The 20,317-nt window shown below is 43.2% G+C and overlaps 2 protein-coding genes across 6 annotated transcripts in view; one reads left to right on the forward strand and one right to left on the reverse strand.

The window, feature by feature from the left end:
• Nucleotides 1–13,610, forward strand: part of ETFA (electron transfer flavoprotein subunit alpha) — a 32,438-nt gene extending 18,828 nt beyond the window's left edge. For all 3 annotated transcript variants that reach the window (XR_008974191.1, XM_057424169.1, XM_057424168.1), the window contains 3 exons: nucleotides 9,244–9,309; nucleotides 12,582–12,662; nucleotides 13,503–13,610. Coding sequence is in view for 2 of the 3 variants with exons in the window: in XM_057424169.1 (XP_057280152.1) it covers nucleotides 9,244–9,309; nucleotides 12,582–12,662; nucleotides 13,503–13,541 (186 nt within the window). In the remaining variant the exon portion in view is untranslated. The remainder of the gene's footprint in view (nucleotides 1–9,243; nucleotides 9,310–12,581; nucleotides 12,663–13,502) is intronic.
• A 492-nt stretch (nucleotides 13,611–14,102) lies between these two features.
• The window catches only part of TMEM266 (transmembrane protein 266), an 86,475-nt gene continuing 80,260 nt past the window's right edge, over nucleotides 14,103–20,317 (reverse strand). For all 3 annotated transcript variants that reach the window (XM_057424165.1, XM_057424166.1, XM_057424164.1), the window contains one exon: nucleotides 14,103–14,736. In XM_057424165.1, the coding sequence (XP_057280148.1) occupies nucleotides 14,144–14,736 (593 nt within the window). In that variant the 3' untranslated portion in view covers nucleotides 14,103–14,143. The remainder of the gene's footprint in view (nucleotides 14,737–20,317) is intronic.

Consider the following 20,317-nt stretch of genomic DNA (forward strand, 5'->3'; position numbering starts at 1 on the left):
TTGAAACATGGAAAGAGATGTTTGCTGCTTGGTCCTCAGAGGCCATTTGATGGTAGCTTTGTAGGGCTAAGTAGAGCTATTTTTAGGCAAACTAGTGTTTAATCTATAAACTTATTATATGATAGCTAACTGCTATGAAAAACAGCTTCTGAGAAATAGAACTATTGAGAAGACTTAAGGTCCATTTGGTTGCATATTGTGTCCTTCCAAAATCTTGATAACAATTATTTTAACCTCAGCTCTGGAAGGAAATTGTGAGGCTTTAGAGATGATAAATGCAACCCTAACTCTTTTTTTCTGGTGATATCTTTCTTTAGAGAATAGTATGCAGTTGTTATAGGTTTTTTGGACGTAGTGCAAAACAGCTGTATCCCACAGCTAATACTTCCTCTTTGCTAAAGGAACTTTTGTGTTTAAATACAATGCACTTTCTTTAGATCACACAGTATGCATAAGGTGCAACATTGCAGCTGTAGGTCTCAGCAAGCTAATCTGCACGAACTCAGTAAATGTAACTGTAGCACACGTGCAGTTTGCAGGTTCTGAAAGCAGCAGAGCTGGTAACATGAGGCATCTTTAGTTGGTTGTTACATAACCAACCCTTTGAAAACCAGGGAGTGAGCTAAGTGTCATTTAGTTTCATATTTTGAAAGGGCATGAGATGAGACTGACCATCCTGTTTTTTCACTACCCAAAGAGCTGTTAATGAAGTTGAGAATGCTAAATTGAAGACAGCTCATCTCTGGTTTGTGTGTCTTGAGGCTCAAGAATGAACACTGCAGAGTCAATGGCATATAAACAATGACATTGAAACAGAAAAGGCTATTTTTTGGCAAAGATACAGTGCTATAACTTGCCACAGATGACTCATGGCAGCATTTGAAAGTCATCAGAACATGCAGCCACATCATAGGATCCCATCAGTGTCATCACTGCCATCTTCTAGAGGATAGATAAGATAGCCATGAGTTGGGACTGACTAAAGAATGCTTAAATGATCTGAACTCACACAGTTGCATGGTGGTATATTGTTTTGCCAGCAGGCTGATGCATTTCTCTCTCATCTCTGTTCTTAACAAATATTAAGTATTGGGTGGTGCAAAGTACTGAAAATTGTAAGCCCCTTCTTTCAAATTGTTCAAGTATTGTGGATCTTAAAATACATACAAGGACAGCATACAGTGGCTTAGAAGTATAGAAAATATTCTGTTAATTGTATTGACAGTGTAAGTTGAGTTGCTGGCTGGGTATTCAGTGTGCTGGGATAGATATCTTAAATAGGAGGCAGTTTAAATCTGCAAATTCATAACTTCACCTTCCTAATTGTGCTTCGCTATCTTTTTGGTGTTTAGCTAGAAAATTATTCTGTGTAGTGGAAGATAAATTTCATATAAAGGAGTAGAACTGAACTTTCTTGGTCGGATCAAGACTACACCGGCTATTTTAACAGTCCTCTAGATGATGACTGCCTGCTTTTCCTATGAGGTATGCTTGGTATAGATCAGGGAGAGCTCATGACTTTTTACCTGGAAAATTGCAAAGCAGCCTTGTACGTTGGTTAGTTGTACTCACTGAGACCTGAGTTTGGTGTTTAGCTTGGACTGCAGTGGACATGGTGCATACACTCCTGACTGCCTGGGTTTTAAGCAGGAGAAGGATCTTGGAGTTTGAGCCATACTTGCTCTCCTATGCAGCTGTTGGTTTCTGATGGGAAAGAATCCTAGAGTATGTGCTTCCTCTTCTGTTAATAGTATCTTGCCCAGTCTCAGTGGAGGATTGGAATGCATTGGTTTTAAAGGTCTTGAATTGGGTCATTTTGGAGACTACAGAGGGGGAAGAGTTAGTTACAAGCTCAGGAAGAGGGGAGGTACTTCTGCTGCTTTCTGGGTTTTGTGTGTGACTACGGGGGAGAGTCTCTTTGCTGAGGACTGGGTAAGAAGGTAACGATATGAAAAATCTGCTTATTTCTTCCTATGTGCCTTTGTGGATTTGAAGGAAGGGTTAATTTTAGTCATTGGTCCTCCAGTAATTCTGTGACTGGCTTCAGTTGTTAAAGAGTTCACGACACAAGAACCTCGCAAGCACAGCAGCTTTCCTGAAATGCTGATGTATCAATACATGAACAAACTGCCAGTCAAGAAGCAAGTGTAGTTCATTTTGCTTAAGTAATGAAATAATGCAGCTAAGGAGTACAAATTTTACCTTTGAGAATTAGTTCTGTGCAGGACACCCCACTTCCAAAATAGCCTCATCTCTAAACTGCAAGCTCTTGTTCGTGTTGGAGTTCATGCATTTTTGGAGGGGGGTGGAGGGGGTTAGTGTTTGACTGGATCTTTGGTAATTTTTCTTTTGTATAATTTTATTCCAGCTGTTAAAATGTTTGATGTATTATTCGTCTTTCTATTAGTAGCTTTTTTTTTTACCTGTTAATTTCAGGTAATTGAAGCTCCTGTTTGAGCATTCTGCCTTATGAAAGAGAGGGCTGATTTGTATTATTTGGGGAGATGGAAGGAAGGAAATTTTTAGGCATAAGTGTATGGATTAAAATATAAAATGTTACCTTCCTAATTAAAAAAATGTATTCGATGTCTTTAATCAGTGACAACTGTTTTAGGAGCATATAGTTTTAAATTAGAAGCTGGGGGCTTCCTGCTATTTCTTATATGCAGGCTTCACAAAAATGAAATTCAGTACTCAGATTAAGCACTGTATGTAGTTCTCAGACTTCATTGTAAGGTTTCCTTCTCAAGGCGTGTACAGTGCAGAGGGCCCATCCGGTGGGGAAAGCGCAGCTAGGCACAATTCTTGGTCTGGTTTTTGGTTTTTTGGTGTTCAGTTGCTCTCTTGATACTTTCAGCATCAGGCACAAAATCCTACCAGGCAACAAGAAACTGAGGTGGAAAGCTCAGGCAGGCAGAAGTTGAGAAATACAGGAATAACTGACAGTGGATTAGGTGATTGTGTTAGAAATGTGATATGATTGCACAGGAGGCAGATGCATTTGGATATTGCATGTGCTGAGAAACCTCAAGTGGAGGAGGCAGGTGGGAATTCAGTGTAGTTCTGATCTGATCGACAGGAGTAAACTTGCTGACTTGCTTAGCTTCAGTGCTTAAGCTTAGATTTCATACCAAATGGTCTGTCTGGATGTAATGAATTGCAGGAGCTTAAAAAATGAGGCAAATTTCCAACAGTCAGGAACTGACAATAATAATGAGGGGAAAAGAGGCATGTTAAAGAGGTGCAGCTTCAGTTGAGATGCTGAAGCGAGATGTTGGTTCAGTTGAAAGTCACCAGAGGTGTGGAAGAATAGGAATAACATAAGGTGTTGTATTAGGCAGAAAATGCAGGAGTGGGATTAAATGAGGAGCAGGAAAAGGAAAGATGAATGGCAAGGAGGCATTTCCTGGCAGAGGCAGACATAAGGGTGCAGAATGTTCCTCTACAGAGCAGTGGAACTCCTGTTGCTCTACTTTTTCTTTTTTTACAACAGGGTGAGATGCTTTCTAAGCTTGCGTATGCCCCAGTATTGTGCTAGGAAGCCCCTTTCACTGCAGTGAGTGGCCTTGTAGCAGTTAATAGCCATTGTCCTGCTTTTGGAGTAGCAGGAGGGGAGAAAAACTGTCACATTCTTTACCTTATTCCTGTATTTTGTATTTCTGTGTGTGCAGTGGCAAAGCAGGCAAATACTTCGCCTGGCCTGGTTTTATTTTCTCTAAAATTCACAAGTGACTCCTGGTTTCATTGTGTAGTAGGTGGGTACTAGCTCTTCACTGTTACTTCCCATTATTTTCTTAGGGATCATTGACTTCCTTGGGTTTGTATCTGTCAGGTGTTGTTTCTCTTCATTCTTTGGGGAAGCTTAGTGAAATGAAACCAGGTATATTTTATTCCAGCTATTATGTTCCATTTTGTTCTTTGGCTCTCCCCTAAAACTACAAACAGAGGGAACTAACCAATTGCCTTAGTTTCAGAAGTGTCAGTCCTGTCATCTTGCTTGTACTCACTTAAAATATGTTCTGCTTATCAGTGGTAAGATCTTCATTATTTCTGAATCGTTACACATACAAGAGAATACTGAGATGCTGAAGTTCCTCTGTTGGAACACCTGGTAGATAACTGTATTTCTCCTACCCTTAACTGGCTTCTTTGTAGGAATGCATTATTTGTATGTTATGTTGGTGGGTTTTGCTAACAGACCAGCAGGTGTGCTTTTTGGTACCTGGCAGATGGGAGTAGTATTGGGAAAACTGTCTGTGCCTGGGAAATTTATTTTGCAGTATATCTCCTCTGATAATTCACTGTTGTTGGAAAGTAGCTTTATAGTGGCAAACTTCAGAGAGCTGTCTATGCAGCTGGGACTGAATTTACAGACTACCTTTCTCTGACTTGCTAAAAAGCGAAGGATTGACAACCCCTTTCATCCTGCATTATCCAGTGTAGCTTTTAACTCGAAGAAAACTATGTTCACAAATTGATGCTCTGCTCCTTTGGGGTTGGTGCAGAAACATTAAATTGTACTAAAATATTCATATGTGAGTGCATTTAGCTGAAAGCAATTGATGTGCTTTTCCCTAGTGAGAAAAAGATTGCTGTATGGCCCTGCACTCCAGCAGACACCCTAACCACGCTTAAGAGTAATTACATGGCTTGGCTGATCAAAGGTTCTTAAAGTGAAAAAGAAACTGTAGTTGGGATGGGGTTTAGTAATATGTGCTTCTTGAATGGAACGTACTCAACTGCATCAAAGCAGTCCATGCTGGATAATTGTTTGATATACAGCAGAGTATATGTGAACAAGTGTCAAGCCAGAAAATATTTTATTGGGTTAATAGCTTGTAATTGGAAGGAATATCTTGTATGAAGCAATTTTGATTACAAAGATTTCTTTCTGATTTCATTGTCCTTTCACTCTTGCAAAGAAAATAAAACGTTTGAGCTGCCTTTAAGAAGAGTATGTGTGCCAAAGGGGTTTATTAAACCAGCCTGTTTAAAAGCATGCCACTGGTAGGATGATAAATTGATGTATGCTGAAGGTTTTCAGCATAATTCAAACATTGGCATAAAAATCAATAGTAGCTGATGGTGTGCTTGCAAAATAACTACCTCATCTTGGGTTGCACCTGTGGATGCTCACAGCATTATACAGTCTCTTACAGCAGCATTCAGAGTCACTGTAAGTTTCAACTAAAAACTGTGTTTGTGGTTCTCTTCAGCAGATGTACCTAACTGCTGCCCCAAGGCAGCCTAAGGCATTTTAAAATATCCGTATAGGTAAACATGAGGTACTAATATAATGCACAAATTATTCTAGAAGTAACTGGTGAGTCAGTATGGCCTGGAAAATAACTGCTTTGGTATATTGGTAGTTATAATCATCCATGTATAGCATCCTTGTGACATTTATCCAGAGTGTAACTGGCTGTGTGGGTTCTGGAGCCAGCTGTGCAAACGTGAAGTCTCGTGGACTTGCTGTAGATACTAAAGTGTAAGTTGGGGACATTCAAAGAGGAAATGGGAATAATGGGGATGGCTAAGAGGGATTTTTTTCACTTTAATGATTAGCAGACAGTGACTCACAGTGACAAGACATACCACAGTTGTGTGTGTTGAAAAAGCAGTACAAGGTTAGATTATACTTTAAATAGCAAAGCAGAAGTTGGATTCCTGATTTGGAATCTTGCCTTTGAATAAAATAAATACGGGACTTTGAGTTTTGTTTCTCTTTAGGATTGTTGTGGTGCATAGCTGTGTTTACAAACTTTGAGGTCTTGGAGTCTTCTGGGATATTGTGTGGCCAGACAAAACATGCTTGGCCTTCCTGCCACTATGCTGCAGAATCGGCTTTGGCTGCTGCTATAGGCCTTGTGCAAAGCCTGGTGGGTACGTTGAATGGGATGCTTCCACAACAACATGTTCCCATGACTGACACACCGGACCCTTTGGGCAACAGCACATCTTTAAGTACTTGCTGATTGTGCGTCCCTGCCCTGTGCTTCATAGGCTCTTCTGTCCATTTGCCTTCCCACGCTGTGTTTCCTTAGTTGTGCTCCTTGTTACTGTGAGCTCTGCTCTGCTGTCTCTTCCCTTGTGCTGGTGTCCACTGTGTACTTCATAAAAATCTGTGGCATGGCTGTAAGGTATGTACAGTAATCATTCCCTGGGTGGTGTGTTATGGTAAGACAACTGCCTGATCTGGTGCCATGCCTTTATGCCACCAAAACTTTCACTTTCCTTGACTTTAATGGCTTTTGGGACTTTATTTGTATCAGGCAGTGCAGCGAGCACCTCTTGTACAGAGTGTGTGCTGTTTTATTATGCCATTCCCTCGTGGCACAGTGCAGGCAGCAGCCCTTTGGTGAATACCTGCCTGTGTGCAAACACCAGGGAATTGATACGTGCCCCACCACATCCTGGACTTTAACCTAAGTGCCTGTAATTGTAGGCTATGGATCGGACACCTGACAGCAGTAATTGCAGCAGCTTCCAGGGATGCAAAAAGCAGGAATCTGGAGCTGGTGTAAAGCCATCTTTGTTGGCACCTGAGAGGTGCAGTCCAGCCTCTCATTCATGCTGCTTGGTGCCTTGGCGTGGGCCTGCTCTGTAGATGAGCTTCACAGTCCTGACTTGGGACTTTAAACTCTGACACGCTAGAAAGAGAGGACCCAGCAAAAGGCGTGCTAGAAGTTAAAGACTGCAGGGTGATCATCAAAGTGAGGGTATCATCCTGATAACAACTGGGAGATCTGAATTTCTGAGTCCTTTATGACCTCTCTGGATGCCCAGCTGAATCCTTTCCTTGGAGAGCACTGAGCTGTCCTGAATCTTTATTGTTCAGACTTTGCCAGTCCTTTGTGTCCCTCCTAAATTGTACAACAGATTTAAACTAAGATTTAAGCAGTCAGATCGATCTTGCAGTATGGAACTGTTGATAAGAAACATGCTGTCCTGTGTGTTTTGTATGACAACCTTGCTGAGGAGACCACTCGTGAATGGAGTAGTTACCTTAGCCAGAGAGCCCAACGTACGTAACCTAGAAGGGCATGGTGTAGATGCATGAGAAAGGCTTTTTAGACAAGCTGGGTGATTTACAAATGTCCTTTTAATGAAACATCCTTGTCTTTCTGAGATATTTTAATAGAATATATACATAGGCATCTGGCTCCTGGCGAGCTGGATTCTTTCCAAAGACTGAACTTCAAATGTTAAACAGCCTGATAAGAGTGTCTGGTAGTCTGGATGACTGGCACTTAATGAATTGCTCTGAAAAAGAATGAGATTACAGTAATGTGTTTTTAAAAAGGGCTTGTATTAAAGACAATATGAGGTTAGAATAATTTCTCCTGCAACATCTGCTCTTTTATTTGGTATAATGAAAATATTGCATTCTTACCATGAGCTCTTACATGGGCGTATTATGTTACATTGCAGCTGTGGCTAAAATGGATTGACCTCCAATAGTAATCTACTCAGTAAAAAGCTATTGAGGCTAAAAAGCTTCTGAGTGTCTCCAACAGCTGTGTGTTTTTGTGGAAATACATAGACTAGATTCTGTGTTTCAGTTTCAAAGCAAGCTTTTTTCATAGGAAATACTTTGTTCCTGCTGGTTTCCTTCTCTTTCAATTTTTGCAAGAGATGGCTTTTGTAGAAAAGTGTAGGAAGGCTTCATAGCTTTTATTTATCTATTCCTGTTTAAAAACCAATGTGGTGGGTAAAATTTGTAGCTATAGAAACATCAGAAAGCAATCTTTCTTTCTGTAACTGATACAATGACTGTTAGGTCTGTATGGCAAAAGCAGTCTGCATGGTCTCTGTGGCTGAACAGCCTCATTTGCCAGCCTCTTCTGTAGGTGCCTGTTTCACAGCTGTGCTTTGTTCCGTCATGTTAAAAGCCACTTAACTGTAATGTACATCCTCAGTTGCGCAGGGAGAAGAGTTTTTGACCCTCTTACCCTGCCTGGCCCCCAAAATAATGTCTTGGATTAGATTTGTACGTTCTTAACTATGGACCAACCTTGGTATTCTGAAAAGAGAAATTCTTTTAGTATTTGAGGTTGTGCCTTTTCTAAGTGTATAGAAATACCACATTGCATCAGCTCTGACATGATTTCCCCCCACCCCCCCCTCCCAGTTTTGAGTGTTAAAGTTTCCTCTCATTGGGTGAGCTGGTGAAAAATACTTTGGTTTTCTTCTGTAAAATTAGGTAGTTAAACAGCCGAGGTTTGACTGCTCCTTTGGCTTGCGGTGGTGGGAAGACTGTCATGGAGCTGAAAACACTCTTGGCCTTGGATAGGCGGTTGTCAGTCTGAGGGGAAAGAGACTTCTGTGCTGTGAGTTAGAACTGTAGATGTAGGTCTGTTTGCCTGTAAATGTTTATTTTGAACTGAAGTCGCTTTGGTGATGAGAGGTTGGGAGCCCCAAAGTGTGTAAGTGGTGGTGCCTACCTGGGGAGCACTTCTCTACTCATCCTGTGCAGGAGCTGATGGTGATGAGAGATTGGGAGCCCCAAAGTGTGTAAGTGGTGGTGCCTACCTGGGGAGCACTTCTCTACTCATCCTGTGCCAGGAGCTGATGGCGACTAGGGGAAGAAAAGCTTTAGGTCATGGGAACATTGCCTGTTCCCTGTCAGTGTTCAAGGCCAGGTTGGATGGGGCTTGGAGCAAGCTGCTCTAGTGGAAGGTGTCCCTGCCCATGGCAGGGGGTTGGAACTGGATGAGCTTTGATGTTACTTCCATCCCAAACCATTCTGTGGTTCTGTCACTAACAAGTGCACTAGCCAGCTTCAGGATCTGAGGTGTTTTGTCCTGCCAGTATGAACATCTGGATTTCGGCTTTATGCATTCTGTCTTATTTAAAGGATCCAAAAGGCTGCAAACAAAAGCCTAGGGTTTCTCTTCAGGCAACTGCGTTATCCATATGTTATCTTGGTTAATACTTGTGCTGGGAATCACCAGGGTCATGGGTAGTAGCACTGAGTGCCGTCTGCTAACTGAGCAGTGTCTTAGGCTTGATGCAGCCTTTACCTGTTTTTCTTTTCTCACCAGTGTTTGCCAGCTGCTCCTCTGGGATCCAACTGTAAATGGAGAATCCCCAAGTGGGGAAGGGAACCAGTCATCAACTGCCTGTAATACTGACACCTTCTGTAATGTAAAAACTACTGCATGTAATTGGTGCTGAGTAAGAGAGAGAGCTGAAGGAAACTGTCACGGGTACCAAAAATGTCTCACTTTTGTTTTTGTCTAGGAACTTTATATTGCTGTGGGAATATCTGGAGCGATCCAACATTTGGCTGGAATGAAAGACAGCAAGGTATGTAAAGATGGGTGTGCTGGAAGAGATTGCTGAGCAAGGAAAGGAGGGGACTTCCTTGCTTTTACATCAGTACATTAGCCAGTTTTCCAGGTTTTTAAGCGTTAAAATAGCCAGTTTGTCTGCTTTAAAATATGTCAGTCCTCTCAGCCTTGCCAAAACCAGATACTGTGGAAAACACCTAACCAGGAAATGCATTGCTCCACAGCCCAAAGCAGTAAGTAGCAGCAGCTAATTGACTTTGCTTATTTAAAACCCAACAAACCCATGTGTGCCTGAATTCTATACAATAGCTCCAGTTGTGTTTGTTTCAGAGGATGACATAGTAATTCATGCATAACAATGTGCAATCTGAATCATGAACTTAGGATTCCATAAAGAAAAAGACGTCTCTGACATTCCTGCATTTAGCCATTCAAATGGAAACCTATTATAAACCGGCAGTAAAACTTTAAAAGGTTTAACTCATTAGTTGCCTAAGCACATAATGCGGGGTGGGAGATGCCTGTTGGATCCACGGTGCCGTGTTGGGGAAGAGGAGCAGAATTACCTGCTGCATCACACGGTCCAGGGCCAGACATAAACCCCTGTGGGTTGTCCTCGCCTCCCACAGATCCTTTTAGAAAGAGGATATATAGTTTTTTCTATTTCCAGGGATTGACCTTGTGCTTTCTGGCAGGAACCAAGCCCAGAACTTTGAACAGCTTCTAAAGCTGAGGAAAAGGCTCGCAGATATGCACAGGCAGATTCCTGCATTTAACCAGTGACAGACTAGCGAGTTTACATGTCTGGGTGGGACTGGGGTTGTTCTCAGAAGCCAGCCTGTGTGTGGGATGGTCTGTGCTGCCTTACGGTTGAGTGCTTTTCGCATATATCCTTTACATATTTTGGAGGGGAAAATCATGAGAGCTGGATTTGGGGTACAGCACCCCTGTGGAGCCTCCATCTGATCCTCCAATCCAGGGCTGATGAGCCACAGTATTGTTAAGAGTGTCTTTGTTTTGAGATGCGTGTTCTCCAGCTGTGCTTTGGGGTGGGGGAGAAGGTGGGCAGCGGGGATTAGTGTCAGCCATTGCCTGAGAAATGTGCATTCAGAGCTGCTTAAAACTGGAATCTGACCCTTTCTGTACTCGCCTCCTGCCTTATCGCAGTAAAGGCTGTTACAGGAATAGATGACTTCAGGTGCCAGAATTACCTTTGAATAGAAACTCTTGGGCAGCAATAATTGTCCTGTAGCGTAATAGCGAAACCTCTACTTTTTTTAGCTTTTCCAATTCCATATTGGATATTGAGGTGTTCCCTCACAGGAAATGAGGACACGTGGAGTGTGTGGCTATGGGATCCGTACGTAACGGTTCCATTGCTCCCGTATCTCATAGGTTTTCTGGTGTAAACAAATGTACTGAGACATTCAGTTTGAATTGTGTTTGCTTTCCCTTTAGCCAGAGCGTAGATGTGTAGTTACTGAAAAGATGCAGCTCTTACAAACATAAAGCATTACACAGCCATGGGAGAGCTCTGGAGTGTCCCCCTCTCTTCCCTCAGCACTGTGAATTGTCTGGCATTGTGAATTTGGACACTTCAGGGTACGTCAGATGCTTTCTGCCAAGTGAGATGTATAATTTATTTGTCCTTTTACAGCAAGGTAGGAAATGCAGCTTTAGAGGAGACATGGAGAATGGGCGCTGCTTGCTTTCCTCGTTTTCCATTCCCTCATGGGGCAGTTGCAGCAGCTTCTCTTTCTAACAGATGTAACTCGCAAAGGTCAGCTGCAAGCAGGGTGATGCATTTGCTTCTTGCTATGGAAGATCTGATCTAGTGATGAGGTGGAGAACCAGGTGGCAGGGGCTTGAACTGGATGATCTTAAGGTCCTTTCCATCCAAAGCCATTCATGTGAAGTTATTTTAGCTAATGAATGGAGACTAAGGAAGAACTGGGCTGCCAAACTAAAGATGAAAACAGTTTTACAAGCAATTGGTGTCTTTGCCTATTTGGTGACGAGGACAGAGGCGGCAGGCCCCAGGTGGCCTCCTTCCCTCAGCGTTGGGTGTTGTGCCCTGTGATGGGTTCTGCAGAGCATGGTGGGGCCTCAGAGGATAGTTCAGGTCTTTATTGAGCAGATACCACCTGGGTTTTGCTGCTTTGCGCTGTGGAACCGTCACGGGAGGCTTGAGTGCACAAAGGGGGGGACTGAACTAAAGCCAATGAACTTCGGGAAGAAGATTCTGGGGGAAGCATTACTGCAGAGTGTGCAGGTCTTTGCGTACGAGCTGGCAGGAGGGCAGCAGCAGGGCTCTGCTGCAGGTGCTTCCTTCTTGCATTATGCCGTGGTCCTTCTTTATAGCGAGTCACAGGGTACAGATGGCCTGAGAATAAAAGAAACGTTTATGGGGCCTAACCCCACAGGGTTTGCAGACTTCTGCCTCTGAGTGACTGCCATGAGGTGTGTGCTACTGAGCTGTGGGGTCTGGTGCATGAGTACAGTCAGGGGAGGGAGAGGCCTGAGCTGTGGCTGCCTGGGAAGGACAGGTCTGTGTGTGTCACACACACACACAGCTGCAGGGCTAGAGCTGGCTGAAGAGGCTGGGAGCAGCTCAAAGCAGCTCAGGATGAAAAGGCAGCAGTGGAGTGGAGTGCTGTGCTTTCACCCCACACTGGTGCAAGGCTCATTTCACAAGCTCCTGTCCTCCCCCCCCGCCATCCTTTATGGAGTGCTCACCATCCTGGTATAGATTTTGAGGGGACTCCCGTGTGTGTTTGTTTTGTGAGACGCTGTTTCAGAAGTTACAGAATGATTTACCTGGGTGGCAGAGTTTGAACCAAGACACGTTTACCTGGACCAATGCATTGGGGTTTCCACCATCTGCGTTTTTCTGCTGTGCGACAAACCAAATGATGTGTCCCTTCAGGCACAGTTTATATTGTGCTGGTTTTAAATGAGTTATTTCTGTGATGATGGTGCTTAGAGCTGGCAGGTAATCATTTGTAGTATTTTGTTTCTAGACTCCTCAACGGGGGAGGATAGCCCTGATGTATGCAGGGAGCTGAGATGGAGTTTTAGCGGGGGGATGTGTTTGTTGCTGGTGGTTAATTTTTTTTTTTGAGGAGGAGAAGATGTTAAAATGCTGCTAGCCCTGTCTTCTGCTTGTAGGGGCTTGTAGGCTTCCTGAATAAGGCCTGTCAATGTGAGCCAGCCCTAGACGTTAATCTCTATCTCTTTGTTTTCATATCTATATATAACTTTCACATGGTGATTTACTGTTTCTTGCAGACCATTGTTGCTATTAACAAGGACCCAGAAGCTCCAATATTCCAAGTGGCAGACTTTGGCCTGGTGGCAGACTTATTTCAGGTGAGGCTAAACACGGAGCTGTGTGGGATAACTGGTTCATTGTGCTAGCAATGCTCAGATATCACTGACCAGATTGTATTGTGAAGTCTGCCTTAGGTGGGTTTGGTAAAGAATTTCCTTTCTGATTTATTTTCATGTTTAAAATTGGATCCCTGCACATAGAAGCCATCAGTCAGGTGCGCTGGGGGTGTCACAGCCAGGCTGCTCTGTTCTAGTTTCCTGGCCGTGAGGTGCTCGCATCTGTTTTTAAGCTTCATGAAGTACGACTTCGCAGTGCTGGTGGCAGGCGCAGTCATGACTTTTGCCTGGGCTGCTGCTCGTGAGGAGCTCGCAGCTCTCAGAGAGCGGTGCTGTGAGCCAGCCCATGCGCACCCGCCTATGGCACGTGTGTGCACACGGCCACACGTGTGCCTGGCGGGAGCGTGCCGGGGCTCGGTGAGCGGTGCGGGCAGAACCGCTGCCAGCACTTAATGCCGTTGCCGCAGTAGTGCGCGCTGGCTCGGCGCGAGCACAGGCCTTCCTGTGAGCCAGAGTCGCATGCTGAAGAAACACCATGTAGACAATTTCCTTAATAAATTTTGTACGAATGCATTATTTCCACCTAATGGAAATGCAGCGCTCTTAAATAATTAAGAAGCTTTATTCAGCAGGAGAGAAGTGGGGAGGGCTGTGAGCTGGGGTGACCCACAGCCCCTGGAGTGCTGTGCTGAGCATGAGGGGTGGGAGGGTGGGGAGCATAATGGGGGGCTGGGTGCTGCAGGGGGAGAACTTGGGGGGGGGGGGGGTGTGTGTGTGTGTTCAGAGGGAGAGCACACCCTACCCCAGCACTGGTGTTTGCAGGCGGTGCCAGAGATGACGGAGCTCCTGAAGAAGAAGTGAGTGACGGGGATGGACCCTGCACTGGAGCTGGGGTGGAGAATAAGGGCAAATAAAGGATTGTACTGGAAAGAGGTGGGGTCACTGTGGTGGTGGGTTCTTTCTTTTGGTGGACAGTGAGTTGGTGCATGGAGTGGAAGAAAGGAAGACAGGGAAGGCAGGTAAGAGAAGGGAGGAAAGGGAACAAGGGATATGAGGCAGGAGGCAGTGTCTGTTTCGCAGTGTTTATTCTTGTTCCCCATTCCCCTTCCCAGCCGTGCTCAGGCTGGGGGCCAGGCTGGGCCCAAGCTGTCCAGCAGCTCTGTCCTGCCCCTGGGCCAGGTTCACTGTCTGTCTATCTCCGCAGGCACTGTGTTGGCCCAAGACTGCTGGAAGGTCCGTTGTGCCCCAGAGGACACCGTAGGTCGCAGCTGGCCCAGAGCTGGTGGCATGGCAGGTCCATCACGCACCATCAGAGCACTGGCAGGTAGAAGTGAGGGTGGCTCGTCCCCCAGCTGCAGGAGATGCCACAGGTTGCCTCCAGCAGTGCCACCTTGCCTGTGGCAGCCATGTGGCCTGGCACAGTGAGCGTGTCCCCACAGCTGTCCCTTGCCCCCAGCCTCTCCTTATGCCTTGGGAACCCTGCCCAGCTGTGGCTCTGGGGGCCCGAGTGCACCAAACTTGTCATCAATCAGTGGGGCAGCCTGTGGGCAGTCGATGAGTGGCTTGAGCTGGAACACGTTGAGGCTCTCCTGGTTCCTGCAGTTGTAGACACTGAGGCGGTGGCCTAGGTTGGGGCTGGACGCTGCCGAGCCTGCCGGGCTGGGCAGCTTCAGGTTAACAGGATCCAGCCCCTTCTGCGCCAGGCAGGCCTCTTCCGACAGGGATGAGAGCAGCTCCTGCACCATGGCGTGGGCCACCCGCTGCCGCGTGGGCGCGAGGTCAGCCCGTGGGGCAGCACCAGCCTCAGCAGTGTCCTCGCAGGCCGTGCTGCAGTCTGGGGAGGAGCCCAGTGTCTGGCTGCTCTCGCTGCAGGCCTGCGTGCCTGAGCTGACGGTGGAGCGCGAGGCGCTGCCCGATGTGACGCTGGCGGACGTCCCGGTGCTGCCCAGGCGCATTGGCACCTCCACCGTGAAGAGGTCGGACGAGATGTTGGGGTGATGGACGTCAATGGCGGCGGTGGTGACCACGCAGATGGCTGCCTCGGGGACACCGCTGTCTGCAGGGAAGAGAGCAGAGAGCAGTGAGTACTGCCAGTGGGGAGGGCCACAGCCCGTGAGTAGAGTGCATACTGCCCTCACCTAGAGCTTCTCTGCTTCATACTTACCTACGTAATATAGCTATGTACGTACCACCTCCCCCTTAGTTACAGGGCTTGCTTTAGATACATATGCATGTAGATACACACACATATGGATACACCCAGCTTTACAGACACATGTAGCCATATATACAAAATGGGTATATACATCTATAAATAATATACCTCCAGCTGTGTATACATATTATATAAAGTGTGCATACATACACATCTATAATTATATATTCTCTAACTATACACACACACCCCTTACATACATACATGTTGTGTGTCTATGCAAATAAGGTATATAAATTCAGTGTGTGTGTATATATATGAAAATATATCTATACATTATTACATACCCCAAAACCCTTTACTTAATACAGCTTTAAAAAGAAATATATATCCCTGGGCCTAGATGAACACATCTTCTGTATATCCATGTACAATCAGGATGTAGGAGAGGGCTATTAACATGTAGACGTATGTGATACTATTTAAATGTTTACATAGATACGTATTAAATGTATATACACACACAGACAGTCACATTTTTATATACACACAATCTTTGTATATACCCATATAGATATGAAGAAATGTGTGTATATATAATGGAGCTCTATATATCATACATTAAACCTATATGGATATATGCACAGATCTTTCTTTGCCTTCACAAACACAATTACATGGTCTCTCTCCCCCCTCCAAGTACCTCCATGTACTTGTCATTGAATACTCCTTTTTCTAAGCAAATGTGTACGTATACACACACGTGCACACACACAGACAATGTAGGTATCTTCACAAGCTGCTCACACACACATACTCTATATATAGTTATAAGGAACTGCATATAGAATACGGTGTATCTACATATGTACACACAAACATTTGATAAGTATACTACAGTGTCCCGCTTTTAAATACATGTAATTATCTACTGTTAGACTACACACACAACACTGTCATATTGTAGATAAGTGTCTACAGCCATGGGAATGTGTGTATATATATATATATAGAGAGAAATATACATATATAATACATCATACCTATATATGAATGCACATGCTCCCCTTATTTATACAGTTTTTAATCTGGCTAATATACATATGTGTACTTCATAATATATAGGTGTGTCTAAGATACACAATCCCTGTCCCCTCCTTTATATATTCATAATCTTCATACAGAGATTTATCTCTCTATATAGGAATATATGTCTCTATAATCCCCATATGTAATATGTTATACCTAGATATGTACAGACATCTTTTATATCTATATACCCACACATATAAAGTACATAGTCCCCCCTTTAAATTCATTTAATTATCTTTAAACAGAATATACATGCACTTGCTCTGTTTTGCACTTGTCTTTATCTAGAAATATTTATGTATATGTATATAAATGGAGAATGTATATAAAGGGATATACAAATATTACACATATCTATACATGAACACAAACCCCCCTTTTTATACAGCTTTTAAATTATACACACGTGCAGATGCAGTATCCATATATGTATGCTCCAATATATTATATATACACATCTCTATCATATACCTATATACATGTACACACATGCATAAAATACATAGAGAGATATATATATATAGTCTCTCCTCTCCCCAGACCTTCCCCTTTATATACAGTCTTTATACAAAGATATCTCTGTATAAAGAGATACATATAGCTAAAGGGAATGTGTCTGTGTATATAAGACCCCTTGTATAATACCTATAAATGTAGATATTTTTATATACAATACAATGCATTGTCCTCCCTTTAAATACATATAATTGCCTCTCATTAAGCAGAATACACACACCCTGTCTAGCTTTATATGTGTATATTTCTCTGTGTGTATATATATACATATACACACACATATACATTTAAGAGATAAAAAAAAATTATACCTATATGGGAACAGCCCCCCCTCCCCCCCCCATTTGTATAGCCATATATTTACACACTTACAGACATGTCTATCCATAGCCACATGTAGAATGGGGATAAATTACAGAGAAATACACATCTAAACCAATACTGTATACCTATATGCATGTGCATACATTCTATACGATATATGTTTGTGTGTGTCTGTACCCCGTCTCTCACGTTGCATATACACATGTATAAAATTATCCATACAGATACTGGGGGGGGGTGTGTTAGGAGGCCCACATGTGACATGATATACATACATATGTACAGAGTTGATACATACCCTATATAATAGTCTCCCCTTTTTACCTATGTATTATTAGCTATAGACTACACACAGCCTTATCTTTGTATATAAATGTTTGTGTGTAGCTACACATGGAGTATACATATATATGGATATGTACTATACTACACTTGAGCACACACAGCGATAGCTATGTCATATGTGAGCCTGACTATAAAATTATATATTTATATATATTTACATATATGCATATATTTATATACATCTATGTGTGTATTTATACACCTATATGTATGTGTACATTTATATACATATAAAATTATATAAAATCTGTACCCAAACACACCTTTTTATAGATCTCTAAGTAGATTATAGGGATATCTCTATAGATACAGCTAACACTGTATGTGCACATCCACACAAGGTGTAATACATAAGTGTATGTACAAAGCCTCCTTCACCCACCCACACCTGTTTCATACATACGTCATCTTTATATAGCGATTTATCCATATACCCATATGTGTGTGGGGGTTTATTTCTTCCTCCTCTCTCCCTCTCCCCTCATTACTACTGTTGTTATATTGTGATATTTTGTGCCACTATTAAACAACCGTTCTAACCTCAGCCCATGGTGTTTACCTTTTTTCCCAGGTCCTCCGCATCCCACAAAGCCACACACAGACACAGGTGCACTGACACATGAAGAGGCAGACACACAGACAGACATGTAGAAACACAGACGTGCAGACATACAGACACAAATACACGGAGGCACTTGCACAACTACAGGCATGCATGCACAGGCACATGCAGACACGTATGCACACAGACAAGAGCACACAAATGCTCATGCACACATGCAATGCCACAGATAGTACAGGCATGTGCGCACACAGACATGCACACAGACACACAGCAGATGGAAACAGATTGACAGAGACTCAGACATACATGCACAGACAAACACGCATGTAAATGCACAGACACATGCGTATACAGACACAGTCATACACCAATAATGTAGACAGACACAAATAGACACACACAGAGACAAGCACACATGGATAGACAGAGGGAGACAGACTCTTAAGATGCGCATGCATGTAGACACGCTTGCACAACCCCAGGTGCATGCAGACCCAGACACATGCACACATACTGCAGCCGCATGGAAACACACACACAGACATGTACGCATGCTTACACAACCACAGGCACGTGCAGGCATACAGACACAAACACGCGCATATACATGCACGCACAGGCAAACAGACATGCAGAGACACAGGTGCATGTGTGTTCACAGCCATGAGCATGCACACACATGCACACAGACATGCTCTCTGTAACAGTCCCCTATTTAAATACAGATTTATTCTTAAACACACCCATTCCCTTTATATTTTTCCATGTATGTGTACAGATAGATACATATATTTAAAATACATTATGCCTGTATATGGCTCCCCCCTTTACTGACATATATACACATCTCTATATAATCATAGCTGTATAATGGGGATTAACACAGAAGGCTGTATGTCTATAAATACTACCACCTACCTATATATATGCACACACACCTCATCAGTACCATATATCTGTGTATCTATATATAGTTGTTCACACAAATTTTATATACATGCAATATTTGTAGAGGTTATCCCTACTGGTATGGGGAATGTGTGTGTATAAGGAGCCCCATGTATAGACATATATGTACACACAGACATTTGACACATGCACTATGTAATACATACCCTTCTACATAAGTATCATTAGCTCTACAAAGAACATACCTGCACATTCCCTCTCACACATGTGCATACTTATGTTTACAGATACATTACTCTGTATAGATATACAGGGAATGTAAATATAGGAATATATAAAACAAAGCACATATAAATTATGTCATAATCATGTGTATACACACCTTTTTCTGTATCTGTATTAAGGGATGTATATGGAGATGTACATCTCCAACACCATATACCTATGCATAAATGTGCACACACACACATACCTATTAACTAGAGAGGTTTATATACAGGTGCATACCCATAATCTTCACATACAGATTTATCCACATGGATAGATATGTGGAATATGTGTCTGGCTATATCTTTCCCGTATATAGTACACAATGTGTGTATATCTATATATAAAATGCTTTATATATAAATGTGTATATTTGTATATACATGGGGAATGTATATATGGGATATACATATACAGAATAGAGTATACCTATGAACATGCACGCATGTATATACACAGCTGTGGTCACTCACACCCTTTTCATCTATCATTTTTAAACAGCCATACATGTGTGCATGTACATATATCTTCATATATGGCCATGTAATGTATACAATTGGGATGTATACAGAGGGATACACAAATACAAATAATACTGCGTACCTCTAAAATTTATGCGTGCACATTTTCTATAAATATATTTAAAATTTGTAGAGAGACAATCTTATGTATGTGTGTGTGTGTATATAGGCTTTATATACACATCTTTATATATACAAGTGCCCCCATTTATGAGATACTTAAACATGTACACACATTTTACATATAATACAAGGTAGTGTTGTGAGAGGAGTGGTTAAGCTGAGCATCATGGAAACGGCAGTTTTCACTGATGGATACAGGCGTGAGGTCACAGAAGGGGACAGCAAGGCTCACCCTGTTACTGCCTGGAGGGAGCACACCGAGGAACAGTGATACACAATCAAGCTAAAAATGATTGACACAGACCAAGAGCACAAAGGGTAAGGGAGACCCTCCCGTTGAGTCACAAGGTCAGACTAGACTCCCTTGCCCTCTAAACTCCCAGAGGAGCCCAGGTGAGTTGGATCCAATCTTAGTCTCGGACAACAGTTTACATCTGAAGGGATACAGGTGTCAGCAGAGTGCAGTTTTAAGGCACATCTGAATAAGTCAACAGCATTTGCTGCAGTTGCTGTAACAATCCATAAGCACATATATACATAGAGATGATATATAAGGTACCTGTTAAAACCTCCCCTCCAGTCAGTGAAATGTTCTCCTCTTGTGTCTTGACTCTCCTCAGGGGGAAAGGGCCAAGTCTCCAGAAGTGGGGGACTTCCTCAGGTTCTGTCTTTCAGGGATGGTCCTCATGGTCCCATGTGGGGATGTGCTCCAGGAGAGCAGTAAAGGCCACCACGGTTCACAGGGTTGCAAGATGATGGGCTTTAGTCACCAGCGCATTCCCATCCCAGCCACAACCCCAGTTAGTGCTTACTAGACATC

The sequence above is a fragment of the Pezoporus wallicus genome, unplaced genomic scaffold (genome assembly GCF_028554395.1).
Source record: "Pezoporus wallicus isolate ANWC-B61680 ecotype Strahan unplaced genomic scaffold, APGP_CSIRO_Pwel_v1 contig_9449, whole genome shotgun sequence".
Classification (NCBI taxonomy): Eukaryota; Metazoa; Chordata; class Aves; order Psittaciformes; family Psittacidae; genus Pezoporus; species Pezoporus wallicus.